Below are 22,161 nucleotides of genomic sequence, written 5' to 3' on the forward strand. Positions count from 1 at the left end.
AGCCACTCTACAAGAGTGAATGATGCTTGGATGTGGGGCACGCCCAGCGCTCGTTGATGTGGCTCAGCTTTTATAGCCAGCCAGAGGCAGGGCTGAGCTGCGACTCGTCTGGACTGCTTACTCGCGGCGATTGGTAATACTTTGGCTGCTTTTTGTTTTTTTTTTTGCCAATGAATTTTTATGGCGCGACTTTAACGCTTAGACGATGTGGAGAGAGCGAGAGAGATGAGGCAAACAAAACAAATATATTCATGACAAGATTATGTGGCAAGCCGACAGCGAGCGCACTTAAAAATTAGAGTTAGATGGAGAGAACGAGATATATGCAAAGGGTGTGCGAGAGAGAGAGAGAGAGAGAGAGAGACCATTTTATCAGCTGCTGAGGCTGCTGCTTAGGCCACACAAAACGGGCAATTTCCGGCCGCGGAATTGCAGCTAATTAGCTAATCAATACAATTATGAGGCAGACATGAACCAGGACCAGCAACAGGGCCAGCGTATCAGGAAGAGGAACAGCTACAGCTACAGCAGCAACGACAACGGCAATGGCAATGGCAGTGGCAGTGGCAACGGCAGCGGCGACGGCAACAGCAACGCGAACAGCTAAAAGCCAAATGCAGCGGAAGTTAACCAGACACAGAGACCGCAGACTTCAGCCAAACAAGCTTCATCCTTCACATCCGCCTGGTTACAAATGTTACCCAACGGGCAGAAGCTGCTGCTGCTGCTGCTGCTTCAGCTGCAACATAAGCAACGTGGCGTATGAGCTATTAAGCAACAGCTGCAGATAAGTCAAACGACTGCCCGTTGAGAAATCGTGAACTTGCCATTTAGATGAAACTATTAGGCGTTATAATATATGATTGGGGAAATCATCTACTCTATAAGCTGATGACAATGCAAATCCCATATATCTACGGCCCATTCTTCCGCATGTTACAGATATCCTGATTTGCCAGTTGCCCATGTCTATAATATATGATCTGAGTTTAAGCGGAAACCAAGTTGTCTACTTTCATTCAATGCATTTATTCAATATATATATGCATATATGGATATATCATATATATCATATATGCATATATATTTATATATATATCTCACTTGGCTATTCTAAATTTGGATCAGTTCTTGTATTGCCAGACACGATAATCCAGAGGGCAGACTTCACGCTTGGTCAGCCAGCGCGAAATGCAATGGAAGTGATAAACATGCTGGCAAGTCCCAATGGCCTTGGGGCATTCATCGGTTCTATTCGATTGGCATTCAATGCATGGATCCTTGATCAGATTGCGACAAATGGCGCAAGTATCAACCTGAATATCTATCAAGAACAAGAAAGTCGAATAGTATGTCAAATTGCTGTAAATAGCTTACCCCAAGCCCACAGAGCATTGGCATTCCACTGTATCGACAAAAGGTTTTGGGTTAGTTTTTGGTTACCTTCAGATCTATCTTAATAATTTCGCATTTGATGTTATCTTACATTCATTATTTCGAAACGTTTGTTCTCCTTCTGATTTGCATCTTTCTTAATATTCTCAATCTCTTTCATTTTGAATTCTTGTGACTTGGTTGTGATTATGTAATACGATTATTGGCAATGGAAGTAAGTACAGTAGGCACATCAGTTGCTATATAGAAAACTGTCAGCATTTTTTTCAGTGCTGTAAAGTGTCAAAAAGACAATTAAAACAAGTGCAGAAAAACAGCAGGTAACTGTCAAAATTTCAGTGTTACACAATGTTAAAATATACAAAACTCTAAGTGAAACTGGCAATGGCAATATCCGTTTGTTAAATTACTCAAAAATAAATTATCAATAAATGTCATCAGGTGGCTTTCTCTCGACCCATGATGAAAACACTACAGCTGTTGCGGCAAGAATTGCAGCCAATAGTTTCCCGTTTAAGTTTCCTTTTACAGCACTTATCTGAAAGAGCTCGAATAGCTGGCGACCCAATTGGCTGAAGCCGTGCTAGCTCATTTGGTATTAGTTAGTTCTTTTATCGGATTCACATGTATCGAACTACTCGTAATGGCTAAGTGCAGCTGCTCAACACTAAAGAGTTGCTGGTTCATTGAGCCAGTTGGCATGATCTCCTGAGCTGGGCATTCAAATTAATTAGTTCATTACAAAAGCAACGGGAAAAAAGCAAAATGGCATCTGGCTAGCTTAAGAATTCAACATCATCATCGTCATCATTATTGCCATGCTTAATATCCTGTGTCAACTATTGTCTGTTCCATTTGCATTTTTGCAATTATTTCAATTAAACCTACAAAAGAAACGTCTGGCCGCGGCCCCAAGGCAAAAGCAGTTGAACAAAAAGTGGATAAAAGGAGGCTGAGGGGAAGGGAAGGGAGCGGCTGTCCGGTTGCGTTTGGCGAATATAATTTCCTTGCGCCGGATGTGACAATGAATACGCATTAATAAGTACACACATACAAAAATTATAAATATACACCCACACACACAGACAGAGACACCTGCGTGTGTGTGCCTTCCGGTGTGTAAATTGATACGCCCGTTCATTTATTCAACCGTTCAGAGACTCGCTTGACCCCTCTCGCCCCTTTCGCGCTATCCCTTCGTTGTGGGCAGCCCAGACGTAACCGCACAGCGTGCGCTTCAATGAATGGCTGGCTAATTTTGTAGAGAGGCGCGCGCGTACGGCACGCGCTTTTAACAATATTAATATGCACAATAATATACTAGCAGACATACAAACATACATATAAATGCAGTGGCGGCACAGCGAGACATATGAAGGATAAGCTGAAGCCAAGGGGGCTACCAGCAAGACAAAAGGCGCAAAATGAAAGACGAAGCAAAGCAAATAAATTTCATTGTAGGCGGCTCGCGCGTGACATGGCAACATAGTCGCCGGCGTTGCCAGATGACAGCAGGCAGTCGTCGGTGGCGGCGCCTCAAATTGGATTGGATGACAGACAGCACTGCGGCTTCTCAATTCGCCTGTGCGTCTGTCTTATTGTTGTGCTTGAACATAACAGAGCTGTCAGAAATTAAAAAGCTAGATCTACAATAAAAAGCAAGAAGTCGCCCTGCAGTGGTGAAGTGGCATCAATATTATTTAAAGCGATATGTGTAGCGTTGATAAAAATCTATATTCAAATAAAACTATTTCAATTTTTCTGAAATCTAACTTTCCCTTCGGATATGTCTCCATAAACGCCAGCTACGGCTATTAAAAAGCGAAAATGTCAGCACTGTTGCGCACTCATCAAGCAGCAGCCGCATGTGCGTAATATGATTATTTACATGCTGCCAGTGTTGCCATATATATTTTTCTGTAATTTATTTTTTCTTCCCTTTGCACGCCGTCGTGCGCGTGCTGTAAAGATGAAATTATATGATTTGAATAATAATTGAATTAGAAAATCATAGTCAAAGCCCTACAACATGCGCCACTCAGTTACTGCCGCCTGCGGCGCAAACAAACAGACACCATAATCAATGTGACAACATACTGGCACCCTCAAACCCACAAACCACCAACGAATGATTGTCACATACGCGCATTTATATGTGCATACATTCCTGCAGTTTCTGCTCTTCCTACTGCGCCTGCTGTTTCTTTATGGAGCTCAAGTTCTTTTTGCGTGCTAACATGCTATGCACATAAATTTTTTTAAATTTCCAGTCCACACCCAACTGGCTAACTTTTAGCACTTTTTAATGAACAAGATGGAAGCTATGTCAAGCGATCATCTGATCACCGAACCTAAAAAGTGTGCTTTAAAAAGGGTGCAGCGTTTAATTTTTACTTTTTTAATGCCACGAAACTAATTTGTGAGACTTAAATCGAACAATTCATTTAAAATCCAACAAGGCAATCGCGCTTTCAAATTTGCATGCTAAAAAGCAGCGCGAAGTGTACGAAAGTATGTGCGAAGAGAAGCGCAAAGCAACTCGAAGCGACTGCCAAGTGCCGCATCCTTATAACTTGGGCTCTAATGCGCACGACATTTGTCGCCTTCAAATGGTTAACAAGTTTCTGAAAACGGCGACAGACAGACATTACTTACTATGTGCGCGTGCGTGTGTGTGTGTGTGCGTCTTGTAATCATGTGAATCCGTTTAAACTGTCGAAGTGTATTGTGCGTCATTATTCTCTTTCGTGCCATTAGACTTGAATAGTTTTTCCAATACCATAAAAAAGTGGAGAAAACGACGCATGCTTATCATTTGTAGCTTCAGCACTGCATGTGCATGTGCATGTGTGGGTGTGTGTGAATGCATTTGCCTTGCACATTCTGTCTTTGCCAGGCGGCACTCAAAATGGCGTCTGATCAAAGCTCTGATTGGCATGTGCTTAACCACAAAATACTTCAAAGAAAACACCACAGTTTGAATACTGAAATTTTTCTGTATCCAAGATGGCTGTCGATCAAAACAGTGATTAGGAACTAAAAAATACCAAAGAGGTATATGCCATTTATGTGTGCTCAAAATGGCGTCCGATCCAAAATTCTTACGTCTAAATACTGAAATTACAACGAATGTGTTAATTTTCACGTGTGTACATTGCCTTTTTTTTATCAGAAACCCTTTTTGAACTTTAAAGCTGCCTTTGCCACATTTTCATTGGGTCTTAATTGCGGCCAATTTGGCAATTTGGTAATTTTTGCTATTTTATTGCTCAACGGCAACAATGCGCTTAAATAAATCATTTTAAAAATTGTATAAAGCCCCGCATGACGTGGGCTATGCAAATTGCATTTTAAATACACAAACAATGTATATGTGCACGAATGTGTTTGTGTGTGTGAGTGCGCGCGTGTATGTGGCTCATTACAAAGATCAATGGCAACACACACACAGGCATAAATTGTGAAAGAAAAAGCTCTACTATCAACTACCCTGTAAAATAAATTAGTAGGTGAAGATTAAGTTAAATTTGTGAGCTGCAAAATATTTGCTTATTTAACATTTGATGTTTTAATTATAATAATTTTTTTAGCTCAGCAGTCATAACCACGTCTCGCATCACCCCAGGGTATTTTAAATATGCAGTATTATGTGCAGAGGCAATACAACAATTGGAATGTCAATTGTTGCTGCTGTGTAATAAGAGGCCTACGAGGGGATAAAAACAATTAAAACGCAATTATTATTTATAAATTTCCTTTTGTAGGATTTGCCTTCATGTTCGCGTTTCAAAAACCTAATAGCGACTAGGAATATACGAATTTTTTATTTCTTTTTATTTTTATTTATTTCAGTATATACAGGATGGTGTGGTATAGGGATGTTTGGCCTTGAGATGATCAGCCTCACGAATTTGTCCGATACTGAATAACCAACAAATCTCGAATTATTTTTTAGCATTTATTTTTAGACTTTAAATGAACTAAACAAACATCGTAATTGACAAAAATTTCGAATTTTGGACATGAAATTTTTTTAAACGGGGAATAAGCCAAATTATCAAAAAATGTATTATTTCCTTTAAAGCGCCTCGAGCTCTATAGAATTATTTGAAGTGAAGATCAATACATCTCAGAAAAACTTACTGTAATAGGTATTAGTATTAGTAATGTGGATATAATGGCATTATATTACGAAACATTTTGGTCCAATCGATTTTTCAGTATGCCGCAAATTTTAAAGTGATTATGATATCTGTTGAGAAAAGCTGCTAGAGTTCCTAGATTAGGTGTACGCAGTGCTTACCTTCCTCGGGGTTACTTTCCAGAAATAGATCTGCGAGCTTTGGATTCTCGTTGCGAGCAAAACTTAAACGAAACTTAAAATTCGAGTACAAAACTCACCTTCCGGTAACAAAAAACGTTTAACCTGGCTATGATAAAGGACTTAAAACACCAGTCCTGGACGTTTGTTAAGTTACTTAAAATTGATCAAGCCATATATAAAGAGCATCTATGACTCCTGTATATTCTATATATATACGTACATATACATTCTATATAAATGTATCTGCTCTCTGGAAGGAACTCACCATTGTGTTTACACACCCATTCACATCTTGAACACATCAATTGTCGTTCAACTTAAAGTTTAAAACACATTTCGAAACTATTTACACGCAATTTTAGGTCTGTTTCAATTGCCTATAAAAAATAAAGCTTCAAATAAAAAAGGTAGAAAATAAAATATTGTTGAAATTTTCTAACCGAAATTTTGAAAAGTTGCTGACTCTAGTAGAGTCCGAACTGGAATGATACTATTTGCTAACGGGTTGAACTAACCTGAGCTGTTCAGACTTTGTTCGATTTCAAGGCCTGCTGAACACGTAGCAGTTCGCCAGTCGGCAGTGCTCGACTAGGAGATGCCGGTCTCTACGAGTGCTCGCCAGTTGCCAGATCTAAAGACTGATTAAGCTTATATGTATATATATTTTCTGTAAGCTTGGTCACAGTTCCTTCTGCCTGCTGCAAAACTAATATACTTCAAGTTGCCATTTTTATTGGTCTCAGCGCATAAAAACCTTAAATCACACTGAAATTGAGTGAAAATTGTTGCTACAATTAATATTAATAGAGCGAGAAAGAGAGAGTATAGAGGAGAGAGAGAGCGAGCAAGCAGGAGAGGCGTCTGTTAATTGTGATATATGAGCCGCCTGTTCTTGGTCAGAGACAAACTGTTTATTCATCTGCGAGGCTATTCGGTATTTAATTTAATTGAATTGCTATAATAATTCATATTTTGATCAATATTAATATCAGAATATCGGACACAGCACAAAAGTGAGGCATAATAATTAAGTTGGGCACACAAACTCGACTCCAATAGCCATGAGACAGTTTCATGTTCATTCAATAGACAGCAAGTGCATCATTTGTTCGACATTTCCGACACGCACACACACACACACACACGCACACACGCACTCAGATAATGCTAAGCACATGATATGCCTATAGAACAGTAACATTTAAGTCTGCAGCATTATGTTAAGTACTTGGAGCTTAACTATGTTGAACGAGGCAAGTTTGAGAAATTCACAATTATTTGGAATTTAATTCAAATTTTCAGAAATCATAGTTTGCACCTATTTTTCACAATTGCAAGTGAAAATGTAAGCCTAATATGAGATATAAATAGCTTTTTAGCTAACTAGAGCCAATGGCTTGAGCTGTGCGCTGCACTTCAGTCAGTCAATCAATCAATCAATTAGTGTGAACATAAAATCAGTTACTCATGGAAGACAAACAGAATTAAATGAAGGAAAGCGCCAGCTAGAGCTTTCTAATGAGCTAAGGCCTAAGGAGCTGAAGGACATCTGATAATCTCATTAAAAAACCATTGTGGACGCACAGACTCAAAGATCTCTTAGCCAACTGAGAATGAATAAGCCAAACGTTAAAGTAGAGTAATAAAAGAAGCAAGGTAAAGTGCAATTGTTCTTTATCCAGAAAGCATGCAGGACAGTGGCATTCGTGCTTAACAGTTGGAACGCCCCTCGCTGCAAACCTTTAGCTGACCAGCGAACAGGACTGAGACCCTTCCGGCACCTGCTTCGCCTGCTCCTTCTCTACATTAGGGCCCTCTCGCTCACACACTCGTTGTAGTTAAAGACAAAATTGTGCTGCATCGTTAGCCTAATTGCATTTTCCAGGCTGTAATAGCAACAAGACAAGTCAAGAAAGCCGAACGAAATGTTGGGGAAAGGGTAAAAGCACATGGGCAGAATCGTTGCATGCGGCAAGCTGCATGCGTGCATGCGTACGTATGTGTGCGTCACAGAGCTGTCCGCAACGTCCTGGCTGGGACTGCTGGTCCGGCGGCTTTGCGTTGGCGTCTGGGCCACAGAGTTGCAGATTGCATTTTTTGGTTATTAAGTCTGTACGCTTCGCCTTCTCTCTATTCCATACTCATTGTCAGCGCTGTGCGAGAGGGGGGTATGCTGCAGCAAGAGGCATCTTTGACTTTATAGACTAATGAAGCTTGCCTGCTTTCTGTGACTCATACTCAACACTCTCTTAAATCGATAAATATCGATAGTACGATAGACTTTTTGATTGATTCTTGCTTTAAATGAATTTAAAACTCATCTCATTTGCTATGCAGATAGACTTCTGAGCAGTTAAAGGGTATTCCTTAGTTGTTCACATTTTTTTCCTTTCGAACAATTTGACTTGTTTGGTTAGCCAGTGTGGCTAGGCACTGTCATTGTCATTGTCATCATGTGCATGTGCATGGCACACGTAACACACACATACACGCACACACACACACACACGCACACACACATGACCACATGTAATAACTAGTCGTTTATTTCAAGAACTCAAGTCTCTGTGGGCTGTGTACAAACTTTTGACTTTTGATTTCTCTGGCCTAAATGAACCTAACCAACAACTGCGCACACATATACACACAAACACACACACACACACACACACAAGAGCTAAACAGCGCTCCTTCCCGTTCCTTGCCCTGCGAAAGGCGTCGACAAAATTCGTTGAAGATTTTTGATATTTTCATTACGTGCAGCTGCCAGTTACGCATCATTGTGGCTGTGTGTGCGTGTGTGTGGCTATGTGTGTGTGTGTGTGTGACTCGTTGGTTGGTTTATAAAATCTTGTACATGAACAGATTTCTATCACTTAATCTCTGCTGACATTTTATGCAGCAGCCAAGAAAAACGAGACCGAACGTAACGCTTACAACAACCAGCCCATTTCCCACACGTTCCGATCCATTCCCATTTTAGCTTTTAGCTTATGAATTAATACAGTGTATGTGTGTGTGTGCGTGTGCGGGAGTGTGAGTGTGCGTGCCTTGATTCCAGTCCTTCGTGCGTCTGGCTATATAATTCAAATTAGAACAAGCCGCCCGAGCTGCAGAAAACAATGGCATCTACTTCACTGCCTAGCAAAGGCTTTCATAAAATTCTAAGCTTGAAATAAAATAGCTCTTGAATAATTTTAGTGAAATTTTGTCAATTTTTGAGCACATGATAAAAACAAATATCGTTTAGATGCAGCTAATACAGATACAGATACGCGGACTCCCACAGATACTCCCATATCTATAAAGCAGACATAGCTAAGACCTTAGCTAAAAAATAAGTAAATAGCGAAATGTTTCAGGTAGACATTGACAAACAAGTTTTTAATGCCTTGTCATGTTAACAAATGTATTTTATTCAATTTTTTTCGCTTACATAGGGCGCGTGAATGGGTCGTGAGCACGCTGAGCGTGCACTTTGGGCAGGGTGCGGCGAAACATGAAGGCGCCGCGATAATGATCTCCGCGGGCTATCAAATCCATCAGGCAGTCGATCCACTTATCGTAGATGGGCATGTAGGGCGGTGCACCCGCAGCCACAGCTGAGCCAGAGCAGGCCATGCAGGCGCCCACGACTTGCAGGGGATAGAAGAGCATGACGGCCCCGAATTGAATCAGAACCGAATTGTACTCCCACCGATCCGACCTGAAGACGGAGAACTGATTGTAAATGGCGCTTAGGGTGCTCGTACAGAACAGGATGCCCAGATCGCTGAGTAGGCGTGGCACAAAGCCTGCATAAAACCCAAGCGGCCCAGCCTGCGCCAGTATCTCCTCGATACTGCCTTTCATACTCGAATAGACAACTTCACGGCCCACAAACTGAGCCATCTGTCGCACCGAGATGACATAGAACGGATGCGAGATGGCCAATCCAGTGACAACGATAATCCCACCACGCACCAGATTCCAAAGGTATTCGCTAAATGGATGCATTCGCTTCTGCAGCTGTCTCACGCCGAACATGTTGACCAAACTCTCCGAGAACAGGGCGTAGCAGGTGGTGCTCATAATGCGGGAAAAGAGACCACGGTACAGGCCAGAGAATCCATCGATGTGCTTGATGTAGCGTATGTACTGATGTACGCTGGGCAAGTATAAGGTGGTGCGACCTAGCCAATTGGTTGAGATGGCAGCGGGCATCGGCTCGTAGCCCAGCTGCATCAATATCTTGGCATACTCATACGGATGCATCAGAGTACCGAAGCTCATGCGCAGCAGAAAGCGCCAGAATTCATGCGGCCTGGCCAGTTCTTGGTCAATCCAATTAACATCCAATGGCAGCGTTTCCTGCTGCTCTTCGGTTTCGGGCTCATCAGCGCCGGCTCCCAGGACTGCCAGCTGGCGATTATCCAGAGCTGCGCCGCCTGCGTCCAGACGCGGATCAACAGACCCTTCATGAGCTACATCATCTCGATCGTCAATCGAGTCGCATTCGTCGTGCTCACAATATCTCTGCATTGGCAATTCTTGAATCTTTTCTTCTACAAATCCGATTTGAATTAAAACTTATTTTATTTATTTGCTTGAAATGAAATTAACTGAGTTCCTCGCCGAAACACGTTGACAGCCCGAATGAGTTCCCAAAGCACATTTCTCAGCTAAGAAAACAAAACTTGACATTTCACGCCAGGCCTACTTGACAAGCGCAAGGAAAATGCAATTGATTGATGATAAAAACTCTCAAGATTTTCTTGGATATTCTGCAATTTCAATTGGTTTCACACAAAACTTCGTTGTCGCATTTGCAGTTTTTACTTAATACTTGCAGCTCGATTAGTGACATTAAAATACAATTAGATGAAATTTGATTTGGGTTTCAATGTATTCGATTTATATTTATTTCACATGTTGCCTGTCTATAGTTTGTTGCCTAAACAACTAAAGGAATGCCCAAACATGCGCCCCTCTTCTCGATTCTCACTTCTCACTTCTCACTTCACACTGTTTTAGCGCTTCGCGTTTGCCCCCGTTGTCTCTTCTCACCATTTTGCCACTTATTTCCGAACATGAAATTTCAATTAGGCGTCTCTCTACTCTATGCTGTTTTTCTGGTCAATTAAATGCGACCATATTGCCAATTGTACACACACACGCACAACCAGTGTGTATGAGTTGCAATTGCAGCTCTTTTTATTTACACGCTGCAGCAAATGAAACGTAAAAACCAACGACAAAGCCCCTCAGAAAGAGCGCAAATATGTGCATATGTGTAGGGTATGTGTTAAGTCTGTGCAGTGTTGAAAAACGCTCTGTAAGCATGAAGTGCGTATGATTTAGGCAGTCAGTCAGTCAGTCAGTCAATCAATCGATCAATTATTTAATCGGCCAACAATATGTAATCTAATGGGAGTTTCAATCACTTTGTCAATCTATCAAGCAGACAGTTGTCAATGCTTATCAAGCAATCAGTCTGTTAACGTTCAATCAATCTGTAGATCAATCAGTCTATCAATCAATCAATTTCAGACAATCAATCAATCTACTCCGTTAGTTTGTCGTCAGTCCATCGGTCAATCATCTTGCTAATCAATCAATAAGTTACTTTGTTCCAATTAGTCTATCAGTCCGTCAATCAATCAATCATTCAGTCAACTACTCGGTTAGCTAGTCGTCAGTCAATCACGCAATCAATCACTTTGTTAAACAGAGTTAACCACTCAATCAGTTTTCTAATCAATCAGTCAGTCATTCAATCAATCAATGCATCAACTACCCCATCAATAAATAACTCAGCTTAACTGTTTAGCAGTCAGCATCAATCAATTCAACAACTCATCAGTCAATCAGCCTATCAAACAATCCAATTAAAACAGCTTACAAAATATCATAAGCTCCAAGCGAGCCTCAATTACGTAGCCCCATAAATGAATTCACTTTCGAAACATTCGTAAAGGTGTTCCGCCCCCGTCCATGGCAACTGCCTGGTCTAATGGGCAATCGAATACGCTTAAGCCCCATTAAGTTGAGAGAGGCTAGCCCAAAAACGAATTGCCAAAAACAGCACAAAAATGGAGAAACCTCCCGAAGCTCCATTCCCATTCCAAAGGAATATCGAGCCCGTAAAAGCAACTTATGCGACACGCACAGTTGATTAACAATGTTGCAATTTTTGAAGCGAACAGCGTTTCGCCAATCTACGCAAATCTCTGAAACAGCAAACGTAAAGGGGAAGGGGGAAGTGGTCAGGGTGGGGGAGGGAGTGGAGAATAGGCGCAGAGAGAACAATGAACCAAAACTTCTATCCTGGCCCGCCCCTCTCGATGGGCATCATGCAGTTGCCGCACGATTATTGCACATCACTAATTAGTGATGTGAATGCCGCGCGCGCGCTTAAATTTCACGTTTCGGCACGAATAGATTAGAGAGAGAGAGAGAGAGAGGGAAAGCAATAGGCAGAGCGTGGCAGAGAGAGTGAGAGAGAGGCGGAGGTTCAATGGCTGTGAGTTGGGAGCTCACTAAAAGTTGGAGCCAGGCACGGGCCTGACGTTGACATTCCACTAACAGTGAAATTGTTTTCCAAATCCTAAGCTTGCATGTTAGCCACAAGCAACAACAACCAACCAGTAAGCACGACTAGCAGATACCCTGTTTCCATAAATATATCAGCAGCTAAGGAACAAATAAGAAAGGCCTTAAGATGTGCTTTGAAAATCACAAGGAGAGCTTGTAGATCGATGCTTTGGAAAGACTTTTATTGTTGACTACACAAACTGACCTGTTACAAACACTATCACCAAAACATAATACCTCGTTGCATGGCTGGCAACAGCGACTGGCAATAGGCAACCACGAAACGGCAGCAGCCGAATGAATGGCAATGAATGCGACACCAGACACTAGGCCTAAACATTTTCAACGCCATGCATCACCCACGTTCACGTTCACATTCAGAATCACGTTCACGTTGACGTTCTCGTTCAGATCCCACGTTCATGTGTGGTAAATAGTGAACTGCGTTCACATTCGTAGCTAACTCTTCCAGCTGCGTTCCCTTGTCGCTATTTGTCAATTCGTATGCCCTAACCCAAAGGATGTCATTGACTTAAGTGTCAAAGTTGACAGCTACTTTAACATATTGTCAATGTATTTTATTTTATACTAATCAATGTAGTTTACACTGACAAGCACTTAAACTGTAGTTATTTCCACTAATAATCCAACAAAATGTGCCTGTCAAATTTAACAGTCAAATTTAACATGCTGTCAAATAATATGTAACCTTGTCTTAGACTTAAAAAAACGTTTTAAGCAGTTACAGTTATAGCTAAGACAGTTACCTTACCTTTGCTAAACGGGCTTTGCCTGCCAGACCTAGCTGTCTAGGGTATCTGCTATTCGAGCAGTTTGGTTAATCAATTGTTATTTGCTTAATTTTTCCTTTTTTTGGTAGGCTGCTGCCGTTCAGGGATTAAAACTGCCGGACGCAGAGCTGGAAATCAAAATGCTTTGGCAACCAACAGCGACAGATCAGAGCAGGCCGAGATAGAGATAGAGATAGAGAGTGAGAGAGAGAGAGAGTTAGAAGGAAAGGGAGAGAGTTGGGTTAGCTATGAATGTGTCTGTGTACGCGTACGAGAACAAGGGGAACAAAAGGGTAACAGCAGCTTAAATGGCAACTAATCGCAAAATGCAGTCAAAATGAAAGCGAGAGACAGAGAGAGACAGAGGTAGCAAGAGAGAGCGAGAGAGTGGCTGTAGGCGCACCGTGGCCCATGGTCAGGTTGAGGTGTTTATATAATGAATGAGCTAACGCGAAAGCAGCAGCAGCAGCAGCAGCAGCAGCAACTGCAGCAGCAGCAGCAGCAACAATAACAGCCAAACCATCAGATGTGGCATTTTTTGGAAATTGGAGGCGAAAGGCGGCCAAGCCGTGGATACTGTCCCACAGCATCCAACCACCAACCGAACTCCATTGGAGCCCAAGCCCACGCCGCTGCACGCACAAGACAATGAAATCAAACGACAAACGCAAATGTGATCAATTACAGTTTGTGAATTTCAACGGCAAATGGAAAAGGCGATGCACAGTGGGTCGAAAGCAAGCAAAACTACATTTATCGATACATATTGAAAGTCAATTCCGTACGATATTCAGACGATATCTTGTCTCGATATAGTTTGCTTGCAGACAAAACTTGACTTCGACAAGCTTAATTTACTATGAAGTCTAAGGCTGATAAGCTAGACTAACAGCTGGAATGTTACGTATATACTCTATATGCATGACCGTTAAGAGTTCTTGGCAAGTCGGAAAAACGTTCTTATTTGTTATTGTCGCTGGTTGTGCACCACTGTGCGGCACAGCAATTGCAATTGTTGTGCATTTGTGGCTAGGCTGGGCACACTCCGTAAATTGCCAATGTGGCCGTGCGGCGAAAAGCTGAAGGGGAAGGCAAGGCGAGGGCGTGCAATTGAGACTTGGTGGCATTACGTAATGTGAGGTTAGATTCAATTCGATTCGATACGGTTGGTTGTGCTTTAAAAAGACGCCAGTGCAAATCGAGCTTATGCAAATGCAAAACAACATCAACAACAACAACAACAACTGCTGACAACTTGACTCTCAAAATTATGGCCACAAATTCCGGAGTCTCAGCGGCCAGACTAACAATTGCCATTTGCCATTTGCCATTCGGAATTTGGCATTTGACATTTGGCATTTGGCATTTTGTTGGCTGTATTCTGACATTGACCGGCAACAAGTCATTATTGTAATTATGTTAATACCTGTCGCACATCACATCATATCATACCTTTGTCCATCTCACTTACACTCCCTTGTCTCGTTTGGCTGCGTGACCAGCGCCCACCCGTCCGCCGGAACTAAGTCAATTTGCGCATAATTTGTTTACGACCTTTACACACACATTCACACATCCAGAAGTGCGGAAAGTTACTTGATTACTTGAAGTCGCAGGCACTGCTCAGTTCTAGATGGAACAAGACCTTAGTGAATCTCTATCTCTATCTCTATCTCTATCTCTATCTCTATCTCTATCTCTATCTCTATCTCTATCTCTATCTCTATCTCTATCTCTATCTCTATCTCTATCTCTATCTCTATCTCTATCTCTATCTCTATCTCTATCTCTATCTCTATCTCTATCTCTATCTCTATCTCTATCTCTATCTCTATCTCTATCTCTATCTCTATCTCTATCTCTATCTCTATCTCTATCTCTATCTCTATCTCTATCTCTATCTCTATCTCTATCTCTATCTCTATCTCTATCTCTATCTCTATCTCTATCTCTATCTCTATCTCTATCTCTATCTCTATCTCTATCTCTATCTCTATCTCTATCTCTATCTCTATCTCTATCTCTATCTCTATCTCTATCTCTATCTCTATCTCTATCTCTATCTCTATCTCTATCTCTATCTCTATCTCTGGAGTGTTTTCGGTACCTATCATTTATATATATATCTGATAGCCCAATAAAATAGTAAATCTTTTCCATTCATGTCATATAACACCTAAAATAAAAAAAAAAATAAGGAAGAAAAATAAAAAAAGAAAAAATAAATTAAACAAAAACCAAAACTAACCCAGGTAGGGAGGCACACACATTTTTAGCTTACTTTCCTTTAGAAAATTCTGTACATTTGTACGTTAATGTTTGAGAACAATTGTAAAATTCTCTGGACTTATTCGAGGCACGGACTCCCAGGCAGAAGGGGGGCGCGACGGAGTGGGAGAGAATGGCCAAACATTTTGCAAAGATCATTGTGTATGGCGCCCAATCGGTGGGTCGGGCATTCGTCAAGGCGGTGCGGCAGGAAATCGAAGCATCTCGGGTGGCGGCCCAACAGCATCGGACGAATAGGTTGAGTAAGGCGAAATGCCACGATTTGGCTGTGAAAGGGATGACCCTGCATGAGGCCCAACAGATACTCAATGTGAAGGATCTTAACAATCTTGATGAGATCCGTGGCAATTATGAGCATCTGTTTCGGGTCAACGAAAAGGCAGCTGGTGGCTCCTTTTACATCCAATCGAAGGTGTTTCGCGCCAAGGAGCGTATCGATCGTGAGCTACAAGATAAGCTAGAGGCGGCCCTCAATGAAACCCAAAGCGTAACCCCACCGCCAACACCCCCAGCCCCATCACCAGCAAAAGCAGCAGCAGTAGAAGCAGAAGCTGCCACGAAAGCAACAAAAGCAACCAAAGCAACCAAAGCAACAAAAGCAACAACAAAAGCTAATCGAGTCTAAAGCAAATTCTGTGTAAAAACTCTGTCCCAAATGTCGGCAAACCGAACAGCCCATATTTGTTACTGTTCGCCATATTTGCTTGATGCTCATCAAAAAAACAAACTAATTTAAATTTGAGTTTATGAAAATAAATAATACTATTCTTAAACAGTGAATAAAACTAAAATTTATAATCCTTACACTGCGAGGAGCTCTGATTTTCGAATTTGAAGCCAAGTCAATGCAGCTCTATCTGAGGGAAATCGAAGCAAATAAATGAACTTGAAATGTTCCTTTTCCTTTTAAATGCTATTCCAAATAGTTGCCTTGAGTTTGTACGTTTCAAATTTGAAGTGCCCTGTAATTTGTTTTGATATATATTTTAAGGCGAATTCTTTCGCTCATTTGCCTAGCCTATTTCTTAGAGTAAGGTATTTCGTCTAGGTTATCTGTGGCTTATCTATGGAGCAGCTCAATGCTGATGCCACATGTTCACATATAGATTTCAGCTAGTGAAACTAAGCAAGATATATTTTTTGCTCGCTTTTCTATATCGTTTTTGGTTGTAGATCTATAGAGGAATTCTACGCAGTTAGAGCGGATGGTATATATATACAAGAAGGCACGAACATTTTTCAGATTTTATAGTATTTGTGGCTTAATGTTGAGGCAAGATTCATGACATTGTGTAGGACAGGGCAGGTCACAGGAGCTTTGCTTTAAGCTGAAGATTCAATTGACTCGCCGCAGTATATTTGGCTTCTTCTAAGCATTAAGCAATTTTTGATCAAATGGCAAATGGCAAAATCGATAAAGTTATCGATATAGTTGCTGTGCTGCAGTTGCTCTAATGCCACGCGCTTCAACAAATCAAGCTAAAGTTTCGTAACCTTAAGAGTCGCTCAACTAATATACCCTTTTCATACTGATATATATAGTACTCTCAATGAATAATTTGTATTAGTTTTGTCTAATCAAAGTTTGCTTTGGAAAGCAAGCGTTAAGGCACCCGTCGTGCCTTCGAGATATTCTCATTACAGTTTGAGCTCTATTAGTAGTAAGAGCTTCATTTTTTTCAAATTCTTCGTGAGCAAATAAAACTTAAAAGGAAAAAAAATATATATATTTGTTATATAAATTCAGTTTACATTTGCGTTATCGTGCATTCGTTGAAATATGGCAGACAGTTTGGCGTCTTCAGATTAGTGTTAAGGGAGCAATTCAAAATTTATAGTCGAATGATAACAGAGGGATGTCAAGAGGTTTGCAACAAGAAGCGATAGATGAACAAGAACAAAAACAAGTACAAAAACACAAACAGTAACAAATACATAAACAATACACGTACAAGAGCATAAATAATAATAAACAATTACAATAATAGTTGCATTAATAACAATAACAAGAACAAGAACAACAACAGTACAGAAGCAATAAACATAATAATAAAAATAATAGTAAGAATAACAATTACAATAATAACAATAACAATTTCAATTAAAACAATACAATGACAATCACAATAAGATTGTAAGTATGTTAAATGGCTGAATGGATTTCCAAACTTCAATTTTATGTTCCCTCAAGTATTATCTACATCTGATTATGAAGACGACTTAGACCCAACCCCGATAACTGGCGATACGCTTGGTGTATTGCGTCTTTGCTGACAATAGTTCCTTGATGTGATGGTACCACAGATCCAAGAGTACCTTATGGGTAAGTCGCATTCTTAAAAACCGGCAAGGTGAAATAGGGTCACAGCCAGATACAGATGGCCAGACTTTGCTCCATTCCACTTTCCTATCTCCCTCCAGATTATGATCTTGAATACTAAATATATAATATATAATATAAAAAACTAACAAATTTGAAATTATGCACATAGTTTGTTGGATTAGTCGCATTTAGGGAGAAAAAATCCAATACAAAAATAAAAAGAAAAAATCTAGCACAAGCAAGCGTTTTATGGCACTAATACAAACTCCAACTCCAACTCAAATTTCAATTTCAATTCTTACTGCCAACTGTGAAGGAGAGACATATGCGTAAGTGTTGCTATACATATATATCTCTCTATATATATATAGCTATTCTCTCCAATTTCTCTTTCAGTTACACACGAAACTGGCAACGTTTAACATACCCAAATCGAAACACACAGTATTCAATGCTTAAATGCTTAAGACAGATTCTAATTCGATGGTAAGTAATTGTTATATATATATATATATAAATATATATATATATATATTTCTGTCTGCAAGGTTTCCTTGTTGTCGCACATCAGGAAGAATTTGCTTCATTCATTTCCATAAGCCTAGCGCACATTCCTGAAGATAGTTAACGACGCAAACATCTCGTTCATCGCCACTAAGGGGGTAAGCCATAGCTATGTTCTGTCTATAACTGTATCTATATCTTTACCTTCTGTATATTCCTCAGTTGTAGACAATTTCGCGCACGGAATCCAGTTGAACCAAGTGAGGGTTGCGCGTCTCAGCTTTATGACAGCTAGAAATATTTCTCTTTTTGAAGAATTGTCAAATAAAATGTATTGTATTTAATATCGATTAATTTTATCGATCGGAATTTACAGGTTCCGCTATAACAATATATATATAAATAATTTAAATATTATTCACATTTTATATAATGCTTCCAAAACGGAAGCTGCTGCTGATAATTGCTTTGTTATCGATAATGTTCGATAATATTTATGGTTCCATTAGGCAGGGCTACGAATCGAGTCGGCTCTGCTGGTATTTCCTCTCATTTCTTTAGCCAAACGAAAGCTGTAGTTACTGAAACAGTCTTTACATACTAGGTGCAGGGTATCTGCCAGCTGAGCAGTCTTTATTTGCTTTCAGTTTTGGGCGCAAGTCAAGCGAAGCTAAGTTGCAAGGCACATTACGCATACGCAGCATGGGCCAAGCCGACTTCCGCTGAGGTCAGCCGCGATGTCGCTTTAAATATTTTACGATAAATCAAATTAATCAGATTTAATGCCACACATACACCACAAACGCACACGGCAGGTGTTAATCGACGTCATTTTGATATAAAAGCGGGCGATGAGAATGATATTGTATATTTTATGACCGCATATGCGATGCGTAATTAACAGCAACAACAACAATTGTCAGTCAGGTTAATGAGCCATCATTGATTATGCATACGAGTGTGCGTGTGTGTGTGTGTGCGTGTGTATCTATCTGTGTGTGTAAAGAGTTTCATTTGCTTTTCACACATCAAATTAAATTGTTACATATGCTAATGAAATCAACCAAAATTATGAGCAATTATGAATAGCTTAATGGGATTTGGCCACAAGCCACAAGCACACACACCTACACACACACGCACATACATAGTGTGGTCTTAAAGCCAAAGTCTTTTGTTTAAAGCGCAAAGCTGAGCTAAGACTAAGACTGTCAGGCAGGCAGGCAGCCAGGTAGGCCCGTAGCCAGGTAGACACGCAGACAAAAAACGCAGCCAGGTGTAAATTACAAACTTGTAAGATTTTTGGCCTGGCATTTCCTGTAACACGCCCCCACAGCTTCCTTCTTTCTTTTGCTCTTGTTCTTCCATAGCTGTGGGCGTGGCACTAGCTGACTACGTCTTGTTCTTACTTTACGTAATGCCAACAATTACGCAGCTGAATATTTTATGAGCCAAGCAGATTAATATGAATATTTTATTATCATTTTAGATTCCGTATTTCTTTCTTGGGGCTGCTTTCTCTTGCCAACTTCCCGCCACGCCTCCCATGCTGGCTTAGCCATTGGCTGGCTGCCGTCGCAAAAACTCAAGGCGAAAGCATGTCCAAAAATATGCTTTATATGCCTTTGCAGTGCTGAGTGTTGAGTGTTGAGTGTTGCGTTTGCTTTTTTTGTCTCTCCCTGTGCTCTAATAACAGGCGCCTTACACTTTGGGCCTAGTCGCTGGGACGGTCACTTTGTGAGCTTAGTTATAAAGGATTTAATAGGAAAGCAGCTTACAGGTGCAACTTGAATTGCAGCTCGGCTGAAATATTTGATGACTTCTGCTATCAAATGACGCAACATTTGTCCAGCTTCCAGTTGGCGAGTACTTTAGGTCTATAGTGAGTCAGTGATCGCATGGGCTTGTAGCTCTAGCTCTGTAGCAGATATATCAGCGATGTTTATCTTTGTTCTTACAGCTGCAGTAGCAGACTAAGCCAGCTCTTCATTTAATACTTTCGTCAAAACTGATTAGTTTAAGATTGGTTGATAATCTGAAATATTTCGCATTGAATATTCATGCTAGTAAAGCCAGGCTCAACAAAGGGACTTCATTAATAACTCTTTGGCTATGCCAACGATAATTGCTTGAACACAGTTAATCCTTACGGCTTAGTGTTTCAAGCGCTCAAGTCTCTTTCAGAGCTAGCAGGAGAATTGTGGCACATATCCAATAGAGTCCAGTTAGTCCTTGTCTCTAGTTATCCTTAATATACTGAAAGTTGTAGTTAGAGTATTCAAGGACTCGTTGTTTTGCAAATGATATTTAAAGCGTTGCCATTTGGTTGCCCAAAGCTTTTTTGCACCTTTTGGTAGAGTCAAAAATGCTTTTTGCTGTTGGCCAAAAAAACACACACACACACACACACACATACACAGCCAAAAAGTGAAGCGGGGCCAGCTCGGAAGGAGAGAAAATGTGGTGAGAACGGAATTTATGACCACGAGCCTTCAAAGGGCCAAGCAGCCTAAATGTTTTGCGCCAGGCAACGTCTGTCCCAGACATGCCAAATAAAAACGCTGGAAGCCAAGCCGAAAGGCGGAGAGCAGCAGTCGGAGTTGGGGCAAATGCCAAGAGGTGTTACGTGGAGGGAGTTACGTAGTCAACAAAATTGAAACAAAAATATTTTCATTTGTTGCGTTGAAAATTTCATGCACTGCGAGCACGGCAATTACAGAGGCCCCCCAACAAAATAAAAAAGAGCCGACAATGGGGAGAGGCTTGGGGGCGCTTGGCTGCCCTCCAAGCGGGCCTCCTGCGTGGGGCAGCCCTTGAGCAAACTATGTGAAATAGTCGTAATATCCCGTCATCATCTCCAGCTCGAGCCCAATAAATTTGGCCAATAAATGCGCCTCCGAAGGCCACGCCTACTTGGCAAGTGTTCGGAGGCGCGTGGGGGCATGGCCTCTGATTTATGCAGCGCCATAAAACAAGCGGAGAATCGCCTTAAAGCTTACAACCAACAAGAAGACAAAAAAGCACCCAAAACAGACAGTGAAAGAGAGCGAGAGAGAGTCAGAGAGAGAGAGAGCGAGAGACGAAGAAGAAGAAGAACCAGGGCCCTCGCCAATGGTAACTGCTCCAACCGTAAGCCAGAGTTGAGTTCTTCCTTGCTGAGCCTTCGCTGGCAGCCAGCTCAACGTGTTGCGACGCGTCGCTGTCAAAGCGGAACGAGTTGGCGCAAATAAGACAAGCCGGACTTTTTTAAAGGGCCGTGCCCGACTAGCAGATACCCTGACTCGAATTATATTAAGCCAGACGGCAACTTTCTCCTACTGCAGCTCACATTTTATGGAAAAAAGTTCCTTGACTTGCATAATTTCCCATTGTAGAATGCTTGAGGAGTCTACATTATGCTTGAATATAACTAAAAAAATATGTAAACGAACCAAAGACCAACATGGAATGAGCTTACACTACGGAGATTGAAAATTCAAAAAAAAAAAAAATGCGGAAATATATTCAATATATTAATTGCGAGAAGCTACTTACCAAATTAGCCCTCTGGAGCTGTTAAGGCCTTTTAGTTAAGCTGCAATAACCAAGTCAATATATCGAATTTAAGCGGCTCGAAGCAAAGGCGTTCGTGGCTAGATCGTGGCAGCTGGCAGTTACATATATATCCTCTATACCCACATCTGCTGTCTCATACACTCGCCTCTAGTCAATATACCTTGCTCATCCATTGGCAGGGTATGCAAAATGTGGCGCTTGCAGCGAGCTCTATTGCACTTTCGCTTATGCGACTCAAGACCTTTGAGTGAAGCGCCTTAAGCTTAATTTTTTGGCAAGGAGTTTATGTTCGCCTTGGCTCACATTGGCATTAAAGAGACGCTGTTAAAGAGCTGCTCGAACCGAAACAGTTGCGCTGCTGTAAAAGGCTAAGCAGAGCTGTGCATGTTATGTTAAGTAACAGGACT

General features: G+C 41.1%; 3 protein-coding genes and 1 long non-coding RNA gene across 8 annotated transcripts; 2 read left to right on the forward strand and 2 right to left on the reverse strand.

Annotated features, from left to right (window-relative positions):
• Nucleotides 1-1,098: 1,098 nt before the first annotated feature.
• On the reverse strand, nucleotides 1,099-6,240 carry LOC111605125 (RING-box protein 1-like). 5 transcript variants are annotated; one of them, XR_002751787.2, is made up of 6 exons: nucleotides 6,160-6,240; nucleotides 5,985-6,096; nucleotides 5,797-5,923; nucleotides 5,699-5,728; nucleotides 5,593-5,647; nucleotides 5,404-5,537 (listed from the first exon to the last, which is right to left on the reverse strand). XR_002751787.2 is itself a non-coding variant. In XM_023323481.2 (5 exons), exons 3-5 carry the CDS (start codon nucleotides 1,553-1,555, stop codon nucleotides 1,125-1,127), a joined length of 297 nt encoding a protein of 98 aa, XP_023179249.1. In that variant the 5' UTR covers nucleotides 1,556-1,667; nucleotides 5,985-6,096; nucleotides 6,160-6,240; the 3' UTR covers nucleotides 1,099-1,124. The 5 variants fall into 5 exon arrangements, 1 of the variants encoding a protein (XP_023179249.1); XR_002751785.2 differs by having other exon boundaries at nucleotides 5,405-5,537; nucleotides 5,699-5,735; XM_023323481.2 differs by lacking the exons at nucleotides 5,404-5,537; nucleotides 5,593-5,647; nucleotides 5,699-5,728; nucleotides 5,797-5,923 and adding exons at nucleotides 1,099-1,324; nucleotides 1,378-1,405; nucleotides 1,487-1,667.
• A 2,873-nt stretch (nucleotides 6,241-9,113) lies between these two features.
• LOC111605143 (mitochondrial carrier homolog 2) lies at nucleotides 9,114-10,341 on the reverse strand. Its single transcript, XM_023323523.2, has one exon. It carries the CDS (start codon nucleotides 10,238-10,240, stop codon nucleotides 9,152-9,154), a length of 1,089 nt encoding a protein of 362 aa, XP_023179291.2. The 5' UTR covers nucleotides 10,241-10,341; the 3' UTR covers nucleotides 9,114-9,151.
• A 4,923-nt stretch (nucleotides 10,342-15,264) lies between these two features.
• LOC111598667 (mitochondrial import inner membrane translocase subunit tim16-B) lies at nucleotides 15,265-16,097 on the forward strand. The gene has a single exon (XM_023314019.2). The coding sequence runs from the start codon at nucleotides 15,485-15,487 to the stop codon at nucleotides 15,995-15,997; it is 513 nt and encodes a 170-aa protein (XP_023169787.2). The 5' UTR covers nucleotides 15,265-15,484; the 3' UTR covers nucleotides 15,998-16,097.
• A 1,344-nt stretch (nucleotides 16,098-17,441) lies between these two features.
• Nucleotides 17,442-18,511, forward strand: LOC111598668. Its single transcript, XR_002751390.1, has 6 exons — nucleotides 17,442-17,506; nucleotides 17,564-17,695; nucleotides 17,865-18,024; nucleotides 18,092-18,181; nucleotides 18,244-18,357; nucleotides 18,422-18,511. It is a non-coding gene; the product is annotated as an uncharacterized LOC111598668 (long non-coding RNA).
• Nucleotides 18,512-22,161: the final 3,650 nt, after the last annotated feature.

The sequence above is a fragment of the Drosophila hydei genome, unplaced genomic scaffold (assembly GCF_003285905.1).
Source record: "Drosophila hydei strain 15085-1641.00,03,60 unplaced genomic scaffold, DhydRS2 tig00000237-arrow-arrow-pilon, whole genome shotgun sequence".
In the NCBI taxonomy this organism is placed as follows: Eukaryota; Metazoa; Arthropoda; class Insecta; order Diptera; family Drosophilidae; genus Drosophila; species Drosophila hydei.